We start from the raw sequence: 23,650 nt of genomic DNA, 5'->3' as shown, positions 1-23,650 counted from the left end.
ACCATGCATACATACATACATACATATGAGCATACATGCATACATACATACATATGACCATGCATACATACATACATGTGACCATACATACATACATACATATGAGCATACATACATATGAGCATATATACATACATACATACATATGACCATACATTCATACATACATACATACATACATATGAGAATACATACATACATATGACCATGCATACATACATATGAGCATACATACATACATATGACCATACATACATACATAGATACATACATACATATGACCATACATACATACATACATATGACCATACATACATACATACATACATACATACATATGACCATACATACATACATACATACATATGACCATACATACATACATACATACATATGACCATACATACATACATATGACCATACATACATACATACATATATATATAAATTCTTTTTATAATTCTTTTTAATTTAAAATTTAAAATGAATTGTGACTTCTTGATGTTATTGAATATTTTTGAATATGTTTATGAAATAAACAATGTTCAAATTGGAAAAGGAACTTTCTTTTTCACTTACGCACCATTATGGTACAATGTTGCCTACAGGCAACAAACCCCAAAAACTTCCAAAAATAAAAATAAAAATAAAATTTCTTCAGATTATGTTTATTTAGTCTATTTTGAGACATAAAAACACATTTCCCTCACTGGCATCATAATGTGTACCATAGAGGGATATGACCATACATACATACACATACATACATACATACACATACATACATATGAGCATACATACAGTCATGGAAAAAATTATTAGACCACCCTTGTTTTCTTCAATTTCTTGTTAATTTTAATGCCTGGCTCAACTAAAGGTACATTTGTTTGGACAATTATAATGATAACAACAAAAATAGCTCATGAGAGTTTAATTTAAGAACTAAGAACTATTCATTTTCCATGGTTTTCTTGATAATAACCAAAATTACTTAAATTCTTACATCAATAGCTATGGCATTGTACCGCCCAAAACACTACTTTTAAGCATTCCATGTTTTCTTTTCTGTTTGCTTTAAACACATGATACACACAAGAGTTAATACTTTATTGCATAACCATTGTTTTTGATGACTGCAGCCATGCGTCTTGGCATGCTCTCCACCAGCGTCTGACATTGTTCTGCTGTCACAGCAGCCCATTCCTGTTGGACAAATTCAAACAAATTTTCTTTGTTTTTGGGCTTGTGGTTCTCCATTTTGAGTTTGATGATTTTCCACAGGTTTTCAATTGGATTAAGATCTGGTGATTGAGCAGGCCAAGGCATGGTGCGAATGTTGTGGTTCTCCATCCAGGCTTTAACTGACCTTGCCGTGTGGCAAGGGGCATTGTTTTGTTGGAAAATCCAGTCATTCGAGGCAGGAAAGAGTTTTCCAGCTGATGGAAGAATACTGTTTTCAAGGGTAGTCCTGTACATGACCTGGTTCATTCGGCCTTCACACAATTGCATTTGCCCTGTTCCACTCAGACTGAAACAACCCCAGATCATGACTGATCCACCCCCATGTTTTACTGTAGGGGCAAGACAGTCTGGGTTGTAAGCTTCTCCAGGCTTCCTCCTAACCAGTAAGTTGGCTGGAGTGGGCATCAATTCAAAATTGGATTCATCACTGAAGAGAACCTTAGCCCAATCATCAACAGTCCAATCCTTGTGGTCTCGAGCAAAGAGTAACCGGGCCTTCCTCTGCCTTTCATTGATGAAGGGCTTCTTGCGTGCTCTGTGTGACTTCAAACCAGATTCAACAAGTCGGTTTCGAACTGTCCTTGCCGAACAAGTCACATTTCTCGACAGTGCCCACTCATTTTTAAGGTCCCTGGAGGTCTGACGACGATTCCTGACACAGGAACGGATTATTGCACGGTCATCTCGTGGGGTAGAAAGACGTTTCCTGCCACGGCCAGGTAGCACTTTGGTAGTGCCATGTTCAGCTTGTTTTTTTTTTGTTGTAATGAACGGCTGTCTTGGAGATCTTCAGTTTTTTCGCTACCTGTCTCTCACTCATGCCAATTTCCAGCAGTGCCAAGATGGCTGCCTTTGTGGCTTCACATAATTCTTTTGTTTTAGGCATTATGTGAGAGCTGACAACTTCTGAGTTGTGCTACGGATTGAATGTAAGCAGGAAACCACTCTAGGCCTTTGCATGTGCAGTGCTGCTTGTGACATGAAATGGCCTCTTATATATCCTGGGAATCAACTAAACTTAAGAATGTCAAATAGGACATAAAGTATTATGTGACCAGCTGCATTTTTTGTTGTGTTCATTGTATTATACGTTTAGTGGTACCAGATATTAGAATGAACAAGAAATTGAAGAAAACAAGGGTGGTCAAATAATTTTTTCCATGACTGTACATACATACATACATACATACATATGAGCATACATACATACATACATATGAGCATACATACATACATACATATGAGCATAAATACATACATACATACATATGAGCATACATACATACATACGAGCATACATACATATGAGCATACATACATACATACATACGTACATACATATGAGCATACATACATATGAGCATACATTCATACATATGGCCAAACATATGACCATGCATACATACATACATACATACATACATATGAGCATACATGCATACATACATACATACATATGACCATGCATACATACATACATGTGACCATACATACATACATACATATGAGCATACATACATATGAGCATATATACATACATACATATGAGCATACATACATACATACATATGAGAATACATACATACATATGACCATGCATACATACATATGAGCATACATACATACATATGAGCATACATACATACATATGACCATACATACATACATACATACATATGACCATACATACATACATACATATATATATAAATTCTTTTTATAATTCTTTTTAATTTAAAATTTAAAATGAATTGTGACTTCTTGATGTTATTGAATATTTTTGCATATGTTTATGAAATAAACAATGTTCAAATTGGAAAAGGAACGTTCTTTTTCACTTACGCACCATTATGGTACAATGTTGCCTACAGGCAACAAACCCCAAAAACTTCCAAAAATAAAAATAAAAATAAAAATAAAATTTCTTCAGATTATGTTTATTTAATCTATTTTGAGACATAAAAACACATTTCCCTCACTGGCATCATAATGTGTACCATAAAGGGATATGACCATACATACATACATACATACATACATATGACTGTACATACATACATACACATACATATGAGCATACATGCATACATACATACATATATACATATGAGCATACATACATACATACATACGAGCATACATACATACATACATATGAGCATAAATACATACATACATACATATGAGCATACATACATACATACATATGACCATACATACATACATACATATGACCATACATACATATGACCATACATGCATACATATAACCATACATACATACATACATACATACATACATATGACCATACATACATATGACCATGCATACATTCATATGACCATACATACATAAACACATACATACATACATATGGTCATACATATGACCATGCATACATACATACATACATACATATGAGCATACATGCATACATACATACATACATATGACTATGCATACATACATATGACCATACATACATACATACATATTACCATACATACATACATACATACATACATACATATGAAAATACATACATACATACATATATATATAAATTCTTTTTATAATTCTTTTTAATTTAAAATTTAAAATGAATTGTGACTTCTTGATGTTATTGAATATTTTTGCATATGTTTATGAAATAAACAATGTTCAAATTGGAAAAGGAACGTTCTTTTTCACTTACGCACCATTATGGTACAATGTTGCCTACAGGCAACAAACCCCAAAAACTTCCAAAAATAAAAATAAAAATAAAAATAAAATTTCTTCAGATTATGTTTATTTAGTCTATTTTGAGACATAAAAACACATTTCCCTCACTGGCATCATAATGTGTACCATAGAGGGATATGACCATACATACATACATACATACATACATACATATGACCGTACATACATACATACACATACATACATATGAGCATACATACATACATACATACATATGAGCATACATACATACATATGAGCATACATACATACATACATATGAGCATAAATACATACATACATACGAGCATACATACATACATACATACATATGAGCATACATGCATACATACATACATACATACATACATGTGACCATACATACATACATACATATGACCGTACATACATACATACACATACATACATATGAGCATACATACATACATACATACAAATGAGCATACATACATACATATGAGCATACATACATACATACATATGAGCATAAATACATATATACATACGAGCATACATACATACATACATATGAGCATACATACATACATACATACATACGTACATACATACATACATACATATGAGCATACATACATATGAGCATACATTCATACATATGGCCAAACATATGACCATGCATACATACATACATACATACATATGAGCATACATGCATACATACATACATACATACATGTGACCATACATACATACATACATACATATGAGCATACATACATATGAGCATATATACACACATACATATGACCATACATACATATGAGCATACATACATATGAGCATACATACATATGAGCATACATACATACATACATACATACATACGTACATACATATGAGCATACATTCATACATATGGCCAAACATATGACCATGCATACATACATACATACATATGAGCATACATGCATACATACATACATACATACATACATACATACATGTGACCATACATGCATACATACATATGACCATACATACATACATACATATGACCATACATACATACATACATACATATGACCATACATACATACATATATAAATTCTTTTTATAATTCTTTTTAATTTAAAATTTAAAATGAATTGTGACTTCTTGATGTTATTGAATATTTTTGCATATGTTTATGAAATAAACAATGTTCAAATTGGAAAAGGAACTTTCTTTTTCACTTACGCACCATTATGGTACAATGTTGCCTACAGGCAACAAACCCCAAAAACTTCCAAAAATAAAAATAAAAATAAAAATAAAATTTCTTCAGATTATGTTTATTTAGTCTATTTTGAGACATAAAAACACATTTCCCTCACTGGCATCATAATGTGTACCATAGAGGGATATGACCATACATACATACATACATACATACATACATACATACATATGACCGTACATACATACATACACATACATACATATGAGCATACATACATACATACATACAAATGAGCATACATACATACATATGAGCATACATACATACATACATATGAGCATAAATACATATATACATACGAGCATACATACATACATACATATGAGCATACATACATATGAGCATACATTCATACATATGGCCAAACATATGACCATGCATACATACATACATACATACATACATATGAGCATACATGCATACATATGAGCATACATACATACATACATATGAGCATAAATACATACATACATACATATGAGCATACATACATACATATGAGCATACATGCATACATACATACATACATACATACATACATACATACATGTGACCATACATACATACATACATATGAGCATACATACATATGAGCATATATACACACATACATATGACCATACATACATACATACATATGAGCATACATACATATGAGCATACATACATACATACATACATACATACGTACATACATATGAGCATACATACATATGAGCATACATTCATACATATGGCCAAACATATGACCATGCATACATACATACATACATACATACATATGAGCATACATGCATACATACATACATACATACATGTGACCATACATGCATACATACATATGAGCATACATACATACATATGACCATACATACATACATACATATGACCATACATACATATATATATATAAATTCTTTTTATAATTATTTTTAATTTAAAATGAATTGTGACTTCTTGATGTTATTGAATATTTTTGCATATGTTTATGAAATAAACAATGTTCAAATTGGAAAAGAAACCTTCTTTTTCACTTACGCACCATTATGGTACAATGTTGCCTACAGGCAACAAACCCCAAAAACTTCCAAAAATAAAAATAAAAATAAAAATAAAATTTCTTCAGATTATGTTTATTTAGTCTATTTTGAGACATAAAAACACATTTCCCTCACTGGCATCATAATGTGTACCATAGAGGGATATGACCATACATACATACATGCATACATACATACATACATACATACATATGACCGTACATACATACATACACATACATACATATGAGCATACATACATACATACATACAAATGAGCATACATACATACAAATGAGCATACATACATACATACATATGAGCATAAATACATATATACATACGAGCATACATACATACATACATATGAGCATACATACATATGAGCATACATACATACATACATACATACGTACATACATACATACATACATATGAGCATACATACATATGAGCATACATTCATACATATGGCCAAACATATGACCATGCATACATACATACATACATACATATGAGCATACATGCATACATACATACATACATACATACATACATGTGACCATACATACATACATACATACATACATATGAGCATATATACACACATACATATGACCATACATACATATGAGCATACATACATATGAGCATACATACATATGAGCATACATAAATACATACATACATACATACGTACATACATATGAGCATACATTCATACATATGGCCAAACATATGACCATGCATACATACATACATACATATGAGCATACATGCATACATACATACATACATACATACATGTGACCATACATGCATACATACATATGACCATACATACATACATACATACATATGACCATACATACATACATACATACATATGACCATACATACATACATATATAAATTCTTTTTATAATTCTTTTTAATTTAAAATTTAAAATGAATTGTGACTTCTTGATGTTATTGAATATTTTTGCATATGTTTATGAAATAAACAATGTTCAAATTGGAAAAGGAACTTTCTTTTTCACTTACGCACCATTATGGTACAATGTTGCCTACAGGCAACAAACCCCAAAAACTTCCAAAAATAAAAATAAAAATAAAAATAAAATTTCTTCAGATTATGTTTATTTAGTCTATTTTGAGACATAAAAACACATTTCCCTCACTGGCATCATAATGTGTACCATAGAGGGATATGACCATACATACATACATACATACATACATACATACATACATACATACATATGACCGTACATACATACATACACATACATACATATGAGCATACATACATACATACATACAAATGAGCATACATACATATATATGAGCATACATACATACATACATATGAGCATAAATACATATATACATACGAGCATACATACATATATACATACGAGCATACATACATACATACATATGAGCATACATACATATGAGCATACATACATACATACATACATACATACATACATACATACGTACATACATACGTACATACATATGAGCATACATACATATGAGCATACATTCATACATATGGCCAAACATATGACCACGCATACATACATACATACATACATACATATGAGCATACATGCATACATACATACATACATGTGACCATACATACATACATACATGTGACCATACATACATACATACATATGAACATACATACATATGAGCATATATACACACATACATATGACCATACATACATACATACATATGAGCATACATACATATGAGCATACATACATACATACATACATATGAGCATACATACATATGAGCATACATACATACATACATACATACATACATACATACATACATACATACACATACATACATATGAGCATACATACATATGAGCATACATTCATATAATGGCCAAACATATGACCATGCATACAAACATACATACATATGACCATACATATACATACATACGTACATACTTATGACCATACATGCATACATATGACCATACATACATACATACATACATACATATGACCATACATACATATGACCATGCATACATTCATATGACTATGCATACATACATATGGTCATACATATGACCATGCATACATACATAGATACATACATACATACATACATACATACATACATACATACATACGAGCATACATGCATACATACATACATACATATGACCATGCATACATACATACATACATGTGACCATACATACATATATACATATGAGCATTAGGGGTGGGAATCTTTGGGCACCTGCCGATTACGATTCAGGGGCTACGATTCGATTATAAAACGATTATTGATGCATCTTTATGTATATTGATGCACTTTTTCACAAACACATTTCTTTTTGTCTCACTGAATAAGCATTCGTCACTTGCAATTTTTAAAAACAGCGCATTTGTAATAAGAATTCATTTCGATTATATTTTATTAAACTATTGGAAATATGTGCAAACTGGAAAGTACCAACAGTAGCCACTAGTAGCCGCAGCAACAGCAGCCTGCCGTCTCCCCGACTCCTCCGTCGGGTGGAATCGAGTTACGGCTTCTCATGTTTGTTGTGTTGCCAAAGTATTTTATTTTAGCTCGACACAACTTACATATAACGTGGCTCTTGTCCAGTTCGCTTCCGCCGTCGACGTTGTAGAAGCCGAAGTGTTTCCACACGGCTGCTTTTAAATTAGAAGGAGCTGTTCGGACCTCATGGCGAGGTGGCTGCCGGTCGGCCATGTTTGTTTTCCGTTGTTTGCGTGTCGCTCCAGGTGCGCGTCCCAAAGTGTCCCGGCGATGACGCGTACCGCGCTTCTTAGTTCCACATTATTTAGAAGGTTCTGTATCACTTTAATTAACAGATTTAAATAATCGAAATTTGGACGTTTGTGAATCGATTCAGATTTGTCCACTTCCGAATTGCGATGCATCTAAGAATCGGAAATTTCCCCCACCCCTAATGAGCATACATACATATGAGCATATATACATACATACATATGACCATACATACATACATACATATGAGCATACATACATACATACATATGACCATACATACATACATACATACATACATACATACATATGACCATACATATATACATACATAGATACATACATACATACATACATATGACCATACATACATATGACCATGCATACATATGACCATACATACATATGAGCATACATGCATACATACATACATATGACCATGCATACATACATACATGTGACCATACATACATACATACAAGCATATATACATACATACATATGACCATACATACATACATACATACATACATACATACATATGAGCATACATACATACATATGACCATGCATACATACATATGACCATGCATACATACATATGAGCATGCATACATACATATGAGCATACATACATACATATGAGCATACATACATACATACATATGAGCATACATACATACATACATACATATGACCATACATACATACATACATACATACATACATACATACATATATATTTAAATTCTTTTTAATTTAAAATTTAAAATGAATTGTGACTTCTTGATGTTATTGAATATTTTTGCATACGTTTATGAAATAAACAATGTTCAAATTGGAAAAGGAACGTTCTTTTTCACTTACGCACCATTATGGTACAATGTTGCCTACAACATTTTTTCCCTCACTGGCATCATAATGTGTACCATAGAGGGTTAAGCAAATTATGATTTGCCAGTTTTATGACTGAAATCTTCTAGACATGGTGTATCTTCAAGATGACAATATATATCGGTATTTTAACTTTGCATCGATAAATCAATCCACATCAATGTATTGTTACACCTCTCATGTTAAGTAAGCACTGCTACTGTATTTAATAAATAATTACATAACAGTTTATATCACACTATGATGGAAAATAAGCTCACATGAAATGTCTTGCACCATCAAAAGAATGATGGATGGAGAATAGGATGCATTTATCTGTCCACTGTTTCCAGATAAGACAAATGCAACGAGCTAGCTTAAATTTCAACATTTGTAATTGCATTACTGGTTTGAAAAACAAATTAGTTCCATGTGTGGTGACCTCCAAAAGTAGTGATAGTAGTGGTAGTAGTAGTGATAATCTGTAAAGCATTATTTCCAACACTGATAATGAATATTGTAATACTTCTTGAATTAACTCTTACACTTAAATATATTTTAAATTAAGGTAAACCATCAGCATCTTTACATTAAATTCATTCTCATTTCCATTGAATTACAATAGATCAAACACTTGTGATCAAACAAATTGAATCTTAACTTCTTCTCAGTGAAAAGACCTCCAGCCCTTTTGGTAAACTGTATATTCAAGGTGAGAAAAAAAGATTTTTTCTCCACAAACTATCACACTAACCTCATAGTTCTCCATCTCTACATCATCCACATCCAGGTCTAGACTGATGGCTGGGCCCACTGCTGTTGGAGGCACAGGAAGCATTGACCTGAGCAGAGAGAGAAACATCACTTGTTGAGAAAGCATCAATACAATCAACTTCACTGTGATCCTGTCTTCTCCCTCCATTTATTTTTGAAAAGCAGAGATTCAGAGAACATAGTATAATCAAGCATTTGACATTTGAGTAAATACATGATCAAGACTATTATACTTTATAATCTGTATGTATTTACGGCAGGTACTCACAGGAAGTAGGGGAGGAAGCCTGGGTAGTAAGATGGAGGGGGAGGAGGAGGGGGGAGAGGTTGCTGCAACCGGTATCTCTGTCCACTCACTCGCCGGGGCAGCATGTGGGGATATGGCTGTGGAGAAACACACGGGGATTAAGGCGATTGTGTAAAACAGAAGTCTGTGATTAAAGTGAACCATCTCCTTCCATGTCACTTCATAATAATAGTAAGTTTAAGAAAGGTCTGACTGCATTAATATTACATTGGTTAGGAAAAAGAAAGAGTAAGAAAGCCTCAAGAACAGCAGGTGCAAGGACAATTTCACAGGACTGTGACAAAAGCAGAAGTTAGTTTCATTAGCCAGTAACAATAAGGAGCTACACAGAATTTTACTTGAACATAAAATGCATTTTCCAACAAATGCTTTTTATTAGATTCTTCTGTACAAATGAAAAATACAAGTTAGACTTTGCGAGACTGTTTAGACACAAAGGACATTTTTATTACTCTGATATATTAAAGTGCACATGAGAGCAAGATAAGCTTCTTTGTATTTTTGATTTAACTGACATATTTGCTTTGTGAGCTCACCAGCTTTTTATTTCCCCCCGTCAAAGGTTTGTTCATCTTGTTCTCTAAAAGCCATTTAGCTTTATGAATAAATCAGAACACTTGTTTCTTTACTGTTCCAAAATTAATTAATTGGCTTCACAAAAAGAGACATTTCCACCTGTCAAAGCAGCAAAAGCAGAAGTGGAACAAATATCATTAGCAATCCATTCAAGCAATTTCTGCAACGCAATACAGCCATTAATATTATTAGTTAGACTTGTGTTGGACAGGTAAAAATTTCTGTGAAAAAGCTGCTGCTTGTATGCAATCTCTTTCACAAGAACTACTGCCTAGGTGCCTTTGAGCAAGTTTGACAAGCCCAGTCTGCTGCAGTGGAGCTGCTCAGTGACCTAAAGTAAGAGGGTGCAGTTTCTGCAGGGTTTGCCAAGTTAAATTTAACACCTTCCGAATTCAATTTAATACCCGTGTTACGTCTGGGCCACACCTCCTGCGTGTACCTGTGCTACCTCGCTGAACTGCTGTGGCTCGCACACATGTGGTTCCACACAGACACTGTTTCTGCCAGCCCTATCTTTCTACACAGAGTTCGCAGAAGAGTTATCTGGTATGATGACAATATGACTTTCAACAGATCATTTTGTCTATTTTTTCCCCAAGAGCCATGTGCATCAAACAGTTAAAACAGGAAAAATGCTGAATCTCTCGATGAAGCGTCACTGCAGGCACACTGCTCTCTCGGGCTTGGTGGCTGCCCTAACCCGTTAATATGTGTGTCAAAATGGAAAGCAAGGGGGTCTGTGACGCACGCATGCTGCTCATGCAGGCAATGTGGCCCGGGCATTACAATCATACCAACCAAAGCACTAAGGAAAACCAGCAGGCTGGAATAATCTATTATTATTTCATAGGGGTGTAACAGTACATGAATATATCCCAGAACATTTTGGCAGCACACCAGATGTTGTGCATCAACTGTAGCATGCTAATTGGCTTAGCTTGATTTGACAAGCGTACTTTTGCTGCTTCTGGTCATTTACGTGAAAATGGACAGGGATTATTGTAAAACTGTGTGATAACATTGTTCTACTGAAGTGAGGTTTGTCTGTGGAAACACTTGAAACATGTTATTTATGGCATCAACCAGACTGAAGGTGAGTCCTTCTCGCCACAGGGTTCAGGCTGCCTCTCACTGTAAATTCAGACCAAAGCAGCAGCTAATACTGTAGGAGTGTTTAGACTGGGAATGGTCACATATCCACACAGATTAAGAATTATGTTCCAACATGTAAGCATGAGGTTAAAGTGCTTAAGCTCCGCTATAATGTGCCTTCATGTGTGTATATTAGTCAGTCCGTTGTGCTGCTCTGTATGAACGAGCACAACGTGTTCAGGAATTATTAAGGTCAGCAGTGAAGCATTACTGATATATTGTTTATTCTTTCTTATTGACAATATGGCAGTATTTAAGTGCCATAACTGTTACAATAAATTATGGACAATGAACAACCATTTATTTTTTTCCCCCAAAATGATTGACACATGATTTTCTACATTTTCTGTTCTCCCTGTTGTAGAGAACATATTCCACAGTGACCCTAAAACCAAAGTACACACCGAATCGTGACTTTTGCATACCATTACAACCTTATGTCACTTTTTTAAACAGTACTTTCAAGAAGCATTTAACAACAATCCCTAATCATGCAATTAATTTAATTAATGCAGCATGAATATAAGTCAACTGTCAATTTCCTTGGGGGGGAAAAGGTCTACAAATGCCTCAGAGGCCATCTTACCACTCCGAAGGGAAGCTCCTGATGCAGAGGCTCTTGAGGAAGATACTGTAAGGGCAGAGAAGGAGGCAGCGCTGGTGGGTGATGAGAGGGAGGGTAGGAGAAGGTCCCTAATGGGTGCTGGTCCCCTCTTAGGTCAACTTCATTCTCTACCCTCTGTAGAGGCTGAGAGGACAGAGAGATGTGCAGGAAATGGTGTTAATATGCATGAATATTACCAAACCAGTGATTCTAAATCGACCGTACTGTGTTTTCATTGATAAACATAAGCACTACTCACCATGCGTGGGTGTTGAGGCTGTAAAGGGACAAACTGGCTCAAAGGAGTAAGGTGCGGCGGCTGGTGGGGGGGTACAGATGGGGTTGGGTGCAATACAAAATGTTCGCTGGAGATCAGGGGTGGAAAGGCTTGATAAGACACTGGCATATGCTGCATGGTACATGCCTGTATGAGCTAAGGAGAGGAAAAAAAAACAAGAATAGACATAAATTTATGTAAATCCATGTTCCTTTTAAGTTTTATTTATGTCATCAGTTAAACACTTCAGAAGCCTCCACCTAACCAAAACAAATCTGCTCCTTATACTTGCAGTAAAGCAATTATAATGACAGCATGTTATAAGCATGTAGTGAACAGAAGCAATGCATTACAAAAAAAACCCCACAGCACTGACAGTATTGCCACAACACCACACTAATTATTACTCTGAGGTCTTTATAAATAAACTAAATGTACAACAGAGTCATATTTTATGTAGCTCAACTGTTCCTAGTGTTTGTGCTAACATTCACCACAGTAACAGCAGCAGCTAATTTGTTAGTCATGAACAGTGACAGAGTGCATGGCTGGTATGATGTGCTACATGGATGCCACTGACATTTGGGCTCTTCCTTTTCAAACTCACAGGAGGAGGAAGGCAGCAGAGCAGAGAGAGCTGTCCGCTGAACATTACCGAGCATGCTGGGAGCTGCTGAGTGTTGCACCCTGGAAGGGGCTGCCCGGTGTGGATGGGAAATCCATGAGTCGTCACCGTCGTAACAGTGTATGATATTGGAACTGATCCCTGGTGCATCTTTTAAGGAGAGAAGTGGGGCAGGGGCAGAGAGATGGGGTGACTCCACATTCTAAAACAGAGGCCTACCTGCCAAAAAGTTCTCCTTATGCATCACTAAACAACACCATCTATGTTTCATATTAAATCTTCACATTTATAGAGGATTACATTTAGTCAGGCAAGACAGCAGATCATCTTTAATAAATGATGGAACTTCTTTACCCATTAGGTCGTTCTTGCTCTGTTACCTGGTCATGTAGATCCACCATGATGGGGCTCTGCTGGGGCAGGTGAGCAGCAGGGTGAAGCATGCGTGGTGGTGTGCTGGTGTGGCTGTATTGTCTGGACTCATCTAAAGGAACCTGTTGGTGATGTTGGGAGAAAAGCAGATGATGGAAGTTCTCATCCTGGACCAGGGAACTGTGCAGTACAGGTCTGTCTCGTCTCCCCCACTGGCGTCTCACTGGTGGGCTGTAACATCATGCAGAAAAAAAATCTATTAATTGCACAGACTGTTCAATACATTACATTATAGATGGTTAACCGATAGATGTAATGCATACCTTTCCATTAAATGACCTCTCAAATGCATTAGTCTAAATGTTCTGCTTTTATATAGATGTAGATATATCAATAAAAATCTGCCATAAAGGCATGATATTATAAAAATATTAGAGGTGTATATATCCAAATATAACAATACTGACATAATATTTACTTGCCTGGGGCAAATTAAAATCTTGTCAGGCAAGTAAATCTAGCAACTCACTTGCCCAACTCTTTTTTAACCATTTGATTATTGACTAATTGTTAAAAGTAATTTTTCATTCACAAATGGCATAAAATGCTGTTTACAGCCTCTGAAATGTGGAGATTTTCTGCTTTCTCAATATATCATATTCAACTGAATATCTTTGTTTATAAACTGACAAGACACTTAAAAACATCATCTTGTCTTGAGACTCCAAAAAGAAATATTTATTAAAAGATGGAGCCCTGCCATTATCATACTAACATAGTGAAAAATCACAAAAAAAATTTTTTTACCCTTATTTCATTTCTAAAATTAACAGTTTAAGATGGGGGTGCTTGTTTGTTTTTTCTGCCTATAGGCCATATAGATACAGTTGTAAAAAAATAGAAAAACATAAGAATAAGTGAAAATTCTAGTATAAGCTGCTGAAAATTAAATAAAAACTAAGTTAAACAAAACAAAGCATCACCTTGGACTTTGAAAAACTGGAATGGATACTTTTCACTATTTTCTGGCATTTCATAAAAATTGCAGCCCTAGATTAAACATGACAATTAAGTTTACTCTTTGATATTTGATAACAGCTAGTAAATAAGAATTTTTACAGGGGCAAGTAAAAAAGTTACTTTGGGCTAACAGATTTCTGACCCACTTGCCTGACTGGGCAAGTGACAAAAATACATTAACACTGAATCCTGCTCTTGGTACATACAATGTGGCAATATTTTCCCCTTCAATATCTTGTGAGAGAATAAGTCATACTTTAGATTTTTTGCTCTAAGTATGTTGACATGTGGGCTTATGGTGCTTGAAAAAATGCTCTTAGTTTAATGCCACAGTGTGTAGTTTGGCTGGATAAAAGCAGGGGAAAATATCACATGTAACAATATATGAGGGATACACGATAACATCAGCATGTCATCTCTATCTGCCAATAATAAAGTGAGATATAGGCCCAAAATAAACATCACTGCCAATATAACAGCACAATATGTTATAATTCTAGTACAGGTAAGACTTGATGTTCTCTGGAATTAGGTGGAAAAATATTTGCATGTATCAGCATGAGCCAAAATGAGTTGGGAAATAACATATTAGATATTAGCAAAAATGTAATATCATGCATCCCCACAGGGTACTGTAGCTGGAGGTTCTAATGCTCCTGATGGAGATTCTAGTGGAAACCCTTTAATACACTGAACATCACTGCAAAGCCAATGTTTGCAGAGCCAATGTTTTAAACTCAACAAACAGAATGCATTGCACAAACCTGTTAAAATCTGGATAATTCTGTCTAAGCCAATTTAAAACCTTATCTAAATCCATAAAACCTGTGTCTCTCATGTACTACTGATAAATGCATTTCTATCCAATATGCACCACTCTATTATTCTGTCAAAATATGATAACCAAATAAGCCGTATTTGCACACAAGAAAATGTGTGTTGTAATGGTTAGGCCTACATCTGATGACTAACATGCAGATTGTCTTTCGTACAAAAAACAAGCGTGCTTTCATTTTTAATTTACATTCAGGAAAAGGAAAAGTGCATTTGCTTTTTTTGACTCATGGTGATAAGGCACCTTGAGTCCACACATGCTGACACTTGGGTGTCGTTGAAAGCATCTAAATCTTAATTCAAATATTTTTTAAGTTAGATACAGAAAACATCATCAACTGCATCTTTAAAAGAAAAATGTTTTTTTTACCTTCTCCTGAGATGCACTGGGGCGTTGCAGGGCTCTCCAAGGAACCTCCTCGGGTTTAAGGGGGCTGTTGGTGGCAGCCTATTTACTGCTATTTCCCATGGTCGCATTGGTGACGTCGTGCAGACGAGTCACACTCTGGGAAAGGAAACCGTACAGTGGAGGCACTTGTATGTTGCCTCTGATTGTCTTAACCCTGCAAAAACACACCAAGTAACAAATTCAGACCCCTTCTTGTTATGCTACACAGTGCATTTACATTGTTTAACTATAATGTGAGCACACAGTATAGTCATTATGGAAGATCATGAGGTTAAAAAAAAGTTATAGTGGCTCATTTTACAGGCTCTTTGCAACATGGAGTATACCAGATAAAGTGAAATGTGTACAGTGCAAGTCATATTTTGACACTCCACGTAAAAAATCTTGAAGATATGAGATTAAATGTGACATTGTAAAACTGTCATATCTCTGAGAACCACTCAAAGTTTTTGGACCCCACTTTGTTGACACCTACTCAACAAGTTAAATCTCAAGCAGTTCAGTCTAAAGTTAACTGTACAAATTCCCTAGATCCCCAAAAACCGTGATTTGAAAAATACAGGCCCTGACTGTGTGGAAAACAATGTAAGACTCAGACTTTCTCAAATTCAGCCAAGCATTGCAGAATTGAACATTTGAAAGGGTATTGGACTGTAAAAAGTTCAGGACACACTGCCCTCGACAGAATAATGATGAGAAAATGTAACTTCACATTAATAATATTCCTGAAGCACATTTACATTTCAGTGACCTTATTCAAAGCTCTTCTATTTTACTGGAAAATGCATATATTACAATGGCTGTACTTAGTCATGGGCATTAGACAATTTCTCTATATTCATGCTGACTGATGCCGACTATCTATACACACCAAATAAATACAAATACACACGCACATATACATACATGCATATCTATATATATATATATATATGTATATGTATATGTATATGTATATGTATGTAGTTGGGCCAGTTCACTCCCATTTATAGATTACTTTTGACACTGAAAGCTGCAGGCCCCAAAATAGTTGAACTTTGGTTATTTATATGGATAATATTTGATTATAAATAACATTTACCTAGCATGATGAGTGCTGGGTGTTTTAATAAGACTTAAATATTTGTACTGACATTCATATTCATTTGCTCTAAAGATCCCAGTAGGACTTATTAAATTATTACTTCAATAATGGAAGATACACTTGAAAGTGCACACATGTTAAACCAAGTATAAGACAAATAGCAGTATGTTGTCTAATACAGGTGCCTTATTAGACTGACCAAAATTAAGGCCACTGATAATTATATTCATGTCATTTCCAAACAAGAAAAGTCACCACCATATCTTTCAGATCAGCTATAGACATTCCTTAGTTATATCTTCTCTTTTAGGGCAATTCAAAGACCGTTAACGCTACATGTGTCAGCAAAATGCCAAAATATAATGAATTCGTAAGTGTTTTAAGTGGCAGTGTAATTAATGCGGTATATTCGGGGGCAGAATAAATGGGGGTCGCTGTAGCCTGCCTGAACAAAAACATGGAAAGCCATGTGCTCAAAAGACAAAGCAACAACAAAAGATGTGGTGGGTAAGCGGGACCGCTAGCTACCGTGCAATTTGGGAAGCCACTGTGCAGTTACACCGTGTCTTACGTGTATTATGCAAAGCACTGAACACATCACTGCCAAAATGACAAACATTATCGTTGTGGTGACCGTTGGTTTCTGCCAGGGGCACATTCGACGGCCCCTGCTGAAGGAGAGCAGCTAACTTTAGCCAAGCTAGGCTAACGCTTTGTCCAGGAACCCACCAGCTGCACATAACTGCCGTTGGCTAGCTATTTAGCCAGCATGCTACTTCACAGTTAGAACATCTGCTCAATTATCGCTGCACATTCAACCCATGTAACACCACAGACAGATACCAGCATAGTATGGACAGGTTTAGCTGACGTGATGTGAGTTGGCTAACAACAGAGCCCAAATCTTACTTTCTGAGCGAGTTTGCGTGCTCGGTGAGAAGGGGAGATGGCAGGTGTTTCAGCCTCCGATACGTCGCGTCCCATCAAGTTATCCTTGCACGTAACCTCCCCCTAACCGACTACTATCACCGGGTGAAAAGTAGTTACCGTTAACGTAGCCTGACTATCAGTCTGCTGCTGTTTCCTCCAACAGATTTTTGACAATGTCGGACAGAGCTGCTGCTAGCTTGCTAACGCTAGCCAGCTAACACACGCTTCCAACCTGCTGCATGGGGGTAACCGCTTTCTCCAGAACCTGCGGAACGGCCTGTCCGTTAACGGCAGCGTTCACCCGAGCAGGAAACACCGTTAAACGCGTGGAAAAGGTTACGTTAGCTTTGCAACGACAGAAAACATTCCTTGGCGCGTGTATGTTCCTTGAAATGCATTGTTATGACGAAACCACGCCCCCTTTTCCGAGTGACCAATCAGCGCGCAGCAAACACAGACAGTAGACGTCCAGACAGTCTTTGCTACAATGTATCAAAACAAGCAGTTCCTGTTGTTGCTTGTAGCTTATAAACAAAAAGCTGCACGAGAGGTTGCAGGGTCACCAAAAACATCAGAAAAACATTATTTATCTGAATATCTCTGAGGCTAATAGTAAACCCAATGACAAAATGTGTAAAAAGTAACTGAGTACATCTACTCAAACACTGCACTCACGTATAATTTTGAGATACTTGTACTTTATTTGAGTATTTCCACTTTATGCCTCTACTCCTGTACATTTCTGAGGGAAATGTCGCACTTTCTTTACCCTGCCTCATTAATTTAACAGCTAGTTACTTTTCAATGGAACTTTTTACATACTAAATCAGTTTATACAATTGAAGCAATAAAAATACAGCTCCACCTCAACCTATATACATTACATATTCATCTGAGTGTCTGATGAGACATGGGGACCAGTGTTCAGACATTTAAGTCTTATTAATGAGGACTGAACGACAACAGTGGTAGCTGTATTTGTGTTTACTTGTTTGTTTTATACTTTTACTTTACCTTCCTTTTTACTTTACTTTAACATGTCTTGCTTTTTTCCTCCCTTACCCACCGATGTGTCTAAAAAAATCGGACAAATATATATTTATATATTATAACTGACAGGGGTCATTGTGCATTACGAGTACTTTTACTTTAGGTACTTTAAGTGTATATTGCTATAATACTCTTGCACTTTTAATTAAGTAAAATCATGAATGCAGGATGTGAAGTAGTGTCTTTTATAGTGTTACTTTTATTTGACTAGTTCAAATAAAATAATAATATTCCGCCACTGACATTTACTATAAATACAAAATAATAAAAAGGTCGAACTCTTTCCAAAATGAGAAACCTGGTCCAATATTTGACCATTTGAGAATCACCGCCCGGAAAAGTTTGGGAATTTCCCAACTAAATCATCCCGCTTGTGGCAACCCGTCTCTCTTCAAAAACAAAAACATGATCAGTCATCAGTTTCGACCAAAAGTAACACTGCATTTTGATTAATTAGATTAACTGTTTAAATTCAGCCTTTCATTGCCCTGTAGCCCTACAGTGGCCCACAGTCTGTTTTTACTCTCACTTGAGGCCACAGCGTCCTACTGTAGACTACCCAGCTCCCCTGTTATGTAATATTGCACTTGTGAGAAACATCCTCCATCAGCTATTATACGGCATTTCTCAGCTATGTTTCTGTAGGCCAGCAAATGCAGCTGCAAAAGCTTGTATGTGATGCTGCACTTGAGGACTATCAAGCTTTATTAGGCCTTTTTAAGCTATCTATCAGGCCCAATTTGTCCAGTAGGAGTTAATAAATAATGTCTTTGTCTGTTCTGAATGCTTCAAAGCAAAGCACGGGAGCATATCAAGTCTTTTGAATGCATCCAAAAGTATGGCCCCGATGAAAAGCTGACTAAGGAGAGCAGCAGCGGTATGCAACATAGACTAAATGTAAACATTACAACATCGCTCTCGGTAGCAGCAAAACAAGGAGGGGCTGGAGGTTGAGCCGGATGACAACCCTAATAACCCGTCTAACCATCTCCCGTAAAACACGCACCGTAAATCTCCCAAACTCAACCGAGACCAAGCAGTTAACAAGAAGAGGAATGTAGTTACCTGATTGTTAATATGCAAACATCTGATCACTGATATTTTCCTTGTAATGTTCACATCTCGTTAGGCTAAGTGCGGCATCCTATGGTCAGCTGTTCCCGTGTGGAACATTCCGTGGATTTCACCACTGCTCTAAAAAAAGGTGCTAAACATCAGACTCTGCACTTTTCACTGCATTCTGTCTGTGTAATACGCGGGTTTGCGGTTTTGCAACCAACGAGATTAATTCCGCAATCGCCACTTTTTAGTTTTTGAAATGGAAATCCGGCCCCACGGATGTTTTGGGTTTCTGCAGTTCCCTGTTACACCCCCATCTCTGCGTATTTCCAGAGCAGAGAGCGCACGCCATGCTGCCATTTTTACCGTAATGGACAGAAAAAAGTGTGTCAGTCTGACTGGAAAGTTCAGGGTCGTCCATGAAAAGCGTTTATTTATATTTTGGGAATCTGTTGAAAAAGAGACAAAAGTACGTAGAACCATTGTTTAAGTAATATAAGTAATTCCGCCATGTTTTCTTTTTGAAAAGCACGGAAGTTAAGTTTATTTAAAGTATCAAAAGTAAAAGTAGTCATTGCGCATAATGACCCCTTCCACAGTGGTACAGGCTATATACTATTATTCTCATGTTATAGCTGGTAACACTTTGAAAAGGTGTGCATAAGACTGATATGACACTGTCATAGCCATGTCAAGACAACTGTCATCAAAATGAACGTGTCTTAATCAATGTTTATGACTGTTGTCATTAAATGCCATTTGGGCAATTATTTCATGACATTAAAGGGATAGTTCACCCCAAAAATGCAGATTCATTCATGATCTCCTCACCCTCATGCCAACTGAGGGTCGGGTTTGTTTTGTTAGTTCACAAAACTCTGTTGGAGTTTCACAGGAAAACAGTGTTGCAGAATCAATGTGTGCACACACATGTGAATGTGGTTCCAAGCTAAAGATCTATGGTGAAGATTCAGGCTAAAAACATGGTGGAAATAACATTTCTTTTAGTCAAGTTGGCATGTCAGTGCTTTAGGAGACTTGGATCACAGTGGAGAAGCAGTATGGAGGCATTTTATGTTTTTATTCTGTTGTTTTTTTACATTTTTACATTGGTCACCATTCACTTCCATTGTTTGGAGGATTCTGAAGACCAAGACAAAAATGTCTTTTTTATGAAAACTTGACTTTAACCAAGATTATTATCAAACATTATCAAACTTAATGAAACTAACAGCATTATGTGTTAGCATTGCATTATTCTGTCATATGTGGTTTGTTTTGACACTGGCTGTCATGTGACCATTATAAGTGTGGGACAGTGGTATTTTTTGGACTGTAATTCACCTCAGAACTGTGCTCAAACTGGCCTTATAACATTAATGATATCTTTATGACAAGTGCAAAATGTGTGACTGTAGTTGAGGTTAAGGAGAGTATTTATACACACACTTATCAGGGTCTCATGGCAGCCAACGTCAAAGCCAACCACATATGACAGTTTAATGTGATGTTAAAACTAAACCGTTTCTTCAAGTTTGATAATGTCATGACAAAGATAAATGTCACATTGTCATAACATAGACATCTCATTGTCAACTTTGCATTAAAAATGACATATTTGATCAAATGACACCTAATGACATCAGTCATAAACATTCACAAAGACAGAGTAATGGCAGTGTTATGCTCACCCCCTCAAATAAAGTGTCACTTTATAGCCTACCTGTTGTAAAAAATAAAATAAACAGCATTATAATGTTGTAGCTGGTTGAGGTAGAGCTAATCTCACCGACTCTCAGGTAACTTATAACTAACTCATAATGCATCATGTGTTGTTGATTACATGTTTTGTATGTGGAATCTCAACCTGCAAAGTAACTATAAAGTATAATTGTCAAATAAATGTTGTGGGGTCAGTAGTACAATATTTTCCTCAGAGCTGAGTGGAGAGGTAAGAAGCAGGAAATTAAAGTACCTTTCCTCCACAAGGAAAACAACGATAACGCCTCTGTGGAAAGAGGGAAGAAGACCCTCCTTCCTAGATGCTATATTTCCTAAATCAGTGTTTCCCAAACTTTCTTCCCGGTGACCCACTTTTGAAGAATGACAAACCATCACAACCCAAACCACAATAGAACTTATTTATAAATCTTGGTAAGCTTTAATTTGTGCATAAATCACCATTTGTACTGCCTTTTCGCATGGCCTTATATTATCTTGACTTGAGCTTCATTGATTGATCAATTATTAAATTAAATGCCAACTATTTTCATAATCAATGAATCAGTTTGAGTAAAAGGGGAAAAAAAGTCAAATTTCTCTTCTCTTCTCTTCTCTTCAAATTGCAGCTTCTTAAATCTGAATATTTTCTGGTTTCTTTACTCATCTCTGACAGTAAACGGAATATCTTTGAGTTGTGGACAAAAAACAAGACATCTGAGGACGTCGTCTTGGACTTTGTTTAATATTTCCTGACATTTTATGGAGCAAACAACTAATCGATTTGAGGAAAAAAATATTGCCAGGTTAATCACTATTTGAAAAACAGGTCCAAATATGTGAAAACAGGTGGAGCACATGGACGTACATAAGATTGTGACAGGATTGATTAAGCTATTTTCATTGCTTTC

General features: G+C 35.7%; 1 protein-coding gene across 3 annotated transcripts in view; it reads right to left on the bottom strand.

Moving 5' to 3' along the window:
* Positions 1-21,336, bottom strand: part of rnf44 (ring finger protein 44) — a 32,562-nt gene extending 11,226 nt beyond the window's left edge. The window contains exons 1-8 of one of the 3 annotated variants that reach the window (XM_084718619.1): positions 21,027-21,336; positions 16,859-17,051; positions 14,643-14,865; positions 14,245-14,412; positions 13,620-13,793; positions 13,343-13,504; positions 10,990-11,105; positions 10,702-10,789 (exon numbers count right to left, since the gene is read on the bottom strand). In XM_084718619.1, the coding sequence (XP_084574745.1) occupies positions 10,702-10,789; positions 10,990-11,105; positions 13,343-13,504; positions 13,620-13,793; positions 14,245-14,412; positions 14,643-14,865; positions 16,859-16,965 (1,038 nt within the window). In that variant the 5' untranslated portion in view covers positions 16,966-17,051; positions 21,027-21,336. Of the gene's footprint in view, positions 1-10,701; positions 10,790-10,989; positions 11,106-13,342; positions 13,505-13,619; positions 13,794-14,244; positions 14,413-14,642; positions 14,866-16,858; positions 17,052-18,890; positions 19,343-21,026 lie in introns of those variants that run through there. The other 2 variants (XM_084718618.1, XM_084718620.1) reach the window with 2 other exon arrangements.
* Positions 21,337-23,650: the final 2,314 nt, after the last annotated feature.

Source organism: Lutjanus erythropterus, chromosome 5 (genome assembly GCF_056507025.1).
Source record: "Lutjanus erythropterus isolate fLutEry1 chromosome 5, fLutEry1.hap2, whole genome shotgun sequence".
NCBI classification, from domain to species: Eukaryota; Metazoa; Chordata; class Actinopteri; order Lutjaniformes; family Lutjanidae; genus Lutjanus; species Lutjanus erythropterus.
The sequence above is the reverse complement of the archived record's forward strand: the minus strand, read 5'-3'. Positions and strand labels throughout refer to the sequence as shown.